Source organism: Lucilia sericata, unplaced genomic scaffold (assembly GCF_015586225.1).
Source record: "Lucilia sericata isolate MDLA Ls3-8-SP2 unplaced genomic scaffold, ASM1558622v1 Contig000463F_arrow, whole genome shotgun sequence".
NCBI classification, from domain to species: domain Eukaryota; kingdom Metazoa; phylum Arthropoda; class Insecta; order Diptera; family Calliphoridae; genus Lucilia; species Lucilia sericata.
This window is the reverse complement of record NW_023994478.1, coordinates 208306-212285: the sequence shown is the minus strand read 5'-3', so window position 1 is coordinate 212285 and position 3980 is coordinate 208306. Positions and strand designations below refer to the sequence as shown.

The 3980-nt window shown below is 33.1% G+C and overlaps 1 protein-coding gene across 1 annotated transcript; it reads right to left on the bottom strand.

Annotated features, from left to right (window-relative positions):
- Positions 1 to 2192: 2192 nt before the first annotated feature.
- On the bottom strand, positions 2193 to 3473 carry LOC119605201 (lysosomal thioesterase PPT2 homolog). Its single transcript, XM_037958162.1, has 5 exons — positions 3227 to 3473; positions 3026 to 3167; positions 2846 to 2953; positions 2510 to 2783; positions 2193 to 2454 (listed from the first exon to the last, which is right to left on the bottom strand). The coding sequence occupies exons 1-5, from the start codon at positions 3365 to 3367 to the stop codon at positions 2256 to 2258; spliced, it is 864 nt and encodes a 287-aa protein (XP_037814090.1). The 5' UTR covers positions 3368 to 3473; the 3' UTR covers positions 2193 to 2255.
- Between the last annotated feature and the right edge of the window lie 507 nt (positions 3474 to 3980).

The window sequence follows — 3980 nt, the reverse complement described above, 5'->3', positions numbered from 1 at the left end:
CACCAGGTTTGAATATTAAATGTGATTTATTTTTCATAATAAAGCATTTATCTTCAATATTCCCTTGTTCCGATACATTTAAGCAATTTATGGATGAAAAACTAATTTTCTGAAAGAGGCTTTATATGGGGGCTAGGGGCAAATATGGACCAAGCCCGATAAAATTTTGTGAATATATTTATATTTACATAATATTTTATTGTGCTGAATTTCATCGCGATATTTGTGTTTATAAGTTAATTTGGGACATTCAAGTAATTTTCTGAAGGGGACTTTGTATGGGAGCTAGGGCCAAATGTGGCCCGATCTTTATGAAATTTGGCAGGGTCACCAAGACTTCTATAAAACTTAGTTGTGCCGTATTTTATCGATATATCTGTATATTTAACATAATTATGAGCTCAGAAGCCCTTTTCGGGGGGTTCTGTTCTATGGGGGCTTTGTCCTTGGGTCAAATAAAACGTGCGTGCCAAATTTCATCCAATTATCTTGAAAATTGCGACCTGTACCTTGCGCACAAGGTTTACATGGACAGCCAGCCAGCCAGACGGACGGACGGACGGACATAGCTTAATCGACTCAGGAAACGATTCTAAGCCGATTGGTATACTTTAAGGTGGGTCTAGGACGAATATTTTTGTATGTTACAAACATCAGCACAAATCCAATATACCCTCCCCACTAAAGTGGTGTAGGGTATAAAAACACCTGTAAAAATATTAAAACACGAGCAGTTAAATAAGCATATTAGCCATAGGTGGCAAACTTTGCGGCAGTTATTTATTTTGATATTCGATACCTATACATCAAACCTAGTGACGTACAATGAGAGCTTTACATCAATAACGTCATTGCGGAAAGTACCCCCATGCCGGAGCTGCCCCAGTCTCCCATAGTATTTTGCTCACGATTGCAGGATGACGACGACACGTGGCTCGCGAGTAGATCAACACTTGCCGCCGGTACTGGGTTATTTAGGCCCTGCACCGTTACTTTTATCTTTTTATTTTTACTTTCCATATTTGTTTATTTCCAGTTTTTTGGTCCGCGGTGAATATAATATTCCCAGGTTGTGGACAATCTGCCCTCCCTCAGCTCAAGTGAATTTAAAGTTGGGAGAGGACAGATGGTCCATCACCACCCCCTATCCGCCACCCGGGGACGCGTTCGGTAGGAAAAACGGGAAAACTCCCCCGAGAAATCGCATATAAAAAATTAACAAAAATTTTATTCTTTGTTGAAACCATAAAAAATTAAGGAAACAAACAACAAAACAATACCAAATCCAAATAATGAAAAAAATATACAAGATTTCTTGAAAATAAAACTTAATATTTCTTCATGTACAAAGGATTTGAACAATGTTTTATATATCCGGAATTGGTAAAAAATCAGTAGTTGTAGGTACTTTGTTGATCACTTTTTTTGAATGTATGTAGACCAAAATTTTCCTCAAAATCATATAAATACTTTTATCTTTTTATTTTTACTTTCCATATTTGTTTATTTCCAGTTTTTTGGTCCGCGGTGAATATAATATTCCCAGGTTGTGGACAATCTGCCCTCCCTCAGCTCAAGTGAATTTAAAGTTGGGAGAGGACAGATGGTCCATCACCACCCCCTATCCGCCACCCGGGGACGCGTTCGGTAGGAAAAACGGGAAAACTCCCCCGAGAAATCGCATATAAAAAATTAACAAAAATTTTATTCTTTGTTGAAACCATAAAAAATTAAGGAAACAAACAACAAAACAATACCAAATCCAAATAATGAAAAAAATATACAAGATTTCTTGAAAATAAAACTTAATATTTCTTCATGTACAAAGGATTTGAACAATGTTTTATATATCCGGAATTGGTAAAAAATCAGTAGTTGTAGGTACTTTGTTGATCACTTTTTTTGAATGTATGTAGACCAAAATTTTCCTCAAAATCATTTTTGCAAAAAAAATTTTAGAATTTTGAAACCGCACTAATTCAAATTCGCATAAAACAAGGTTTGAGTGTATTATGTTTATACCCATGGTCGCCAATGACACGCTAATTTTAAAATCATTCATGTTTCAACTAAAAATGAACCAGTTCATTCTTTTACTACTTCTTTTGCTGGGTAGTTGTAGAGAAGTGGACAAATTTTTTTAAGGTATCTTTACATCGTCTGCTATGGACAATGGATAAAAAAGAAAATCATTAAAAATTCAACCTTTGGACCATATTTTTATTTATGTGCGTATAATATTTATAGCTAAAAAATTAGTTCAAATGGGGCAAAATTACTTCCTTTATAATGCGCTTATTTGTATGCCACGTAAGATGATGAACAAATGGCTTTACTATGATTATCAACTTTCCATGGTCGGCCAATGTTTTTAAACCAATTGTGTCAGCTGTGTAAATATCGCGTTTATTGAAGGGAACAACATCAAAAGAACCGTTATAGAATCCAAAATGACTGAAATATTTTAAAATTTTAAAAAACGGATAATAAATATAAATATTACAAAAACCTTGATTCCCATGGCGTAATAACTCCATCATTTGGGCCTCCAATAAGTACCATTTTATCCAAGTGTGTTAGGGCATTTTTAAATTCCGAAGAATTTGTTGATTTTAGTTCATTATTAATATAAGGTAAGAAAACACTATATTTTAAATATAAATCCTGTTTGTTAGGATCATTCCAATAGTTTCCTACTGAAGTGTGTTGTCCCACCTTAGAATAGAACAATTCAAAAGCAGTTTTAGCTGCTAAATCAGGGAATATCAAGTGCAGAAAACTTGCTGAAATTTAAAATGCGTACAAGTTATTGGTAATTGGATATCTTTCTTTAATGCAATATTACTTCCATACTGCCCTGCCTGTGGAGAAGACAAGGATATGAATACTTTGACATTGTGATTTGGCATTGACTGTATAGTAGCACGGGCCAAAAGCCCACCTTGGGAATAACCTTAAATAAAAACAAATATGCATTCCATGTTAATATTTGATAAATATTTATAATCTATGCACGAAACCTTACCAATAACTATAATTCCCTCAGGATGTAGTTTCTGAATTGCTTCTAAATAATCTCTAAATTGGGACACTTGCTTCCAAGCATTTTCAAGACTGTACCAATTACTAAACAAGTCACAGTTATACACCTTTGTTCCAGGATGTTGCTATAAAACACCAACAAAAAACTAAAACTTCTAATAAATTTACCGTCACATTTACAAACCGATTCAATGAATCGCTGTAAAGACATCATTGATTCAGAGCCAGAAAGTATTCCATGTAGTATTACTACAGGCTTGAAAGCCACTACAGTCGCAAGGAATCCAGTCATCAAAAAACAAATTACAAGTCCGGAAAATTTCATTATTGTAAGTTATTCCAACTTGAATATTGTGCGAGTATTTTATGCTAGTAATCATTGTTGTGATATTTATTTTTATTTGTTGTTGTTGTTGTTTCAATGTCAAAGTAAAATTAGTTGTGGTTGGCAATTCAATGAGTTATGTATAGTGCAAGGCAAATTCACATAAGGTGTGCTGACAGTTCGGCAACAAAATTGTCCATGTATCCAGTCGAATTTACATAAGGTGGGTGGCAGTTCGGTTATAACAAGCATTTGGTCCACGTAGATGTTAAAAACAATAAGTACGCAAATCCATTTAATGGATTTTTTTATTAAAAAATATAAGCATACAAATATTAATATTTATAAAGAAAATATTTGCCTGAAATTTAAAAAAGTATATATATTCTGAATAAAATAATCTCTTTTACAAATGGAAAATTCTACTCCGTCGGAGTAAAATAAATAAAATATTGTTTAATTTGTTAACATTTAGTAGGAAAATATTTTTTTGCCATTGTTTAAATAAAATATATACAGTGACTTCCACAAAAACACAAAATTATAATATTTTTAAAATTTTTCCTGCAAGATAAAAATTTCATTCTTTATATTTTAAATATATTACGTCCTG

What these genes read in the sequence shown, in the direction of transcription:
- LOC119605201 (XM_037958162.1), bottom strand. Translation starts at nt 3,367, where the DNA reads ATGAAATTTTCCGGACTTGTAATTTGTTTTTTGATGACTGGATTCCTT. An exon ending in TACAGCGATTCATTGAATCG is followed by an intron (nt 3,168 to 3,226) that starts GTTTGTAAATGT and finishes GGTGTTTTATAG; the next exon opens with CAACATCCTGGAACAAAGGT. An exon ending in TGAGGGAATTATAGTTATTG is followed by an intron (nt 2,954 to 3,025) that starts GTAAGGTTTCGT and finishes TTTTTATTTAAG; the next exon opens with GTTATTCCCAAGGTGGGCTT.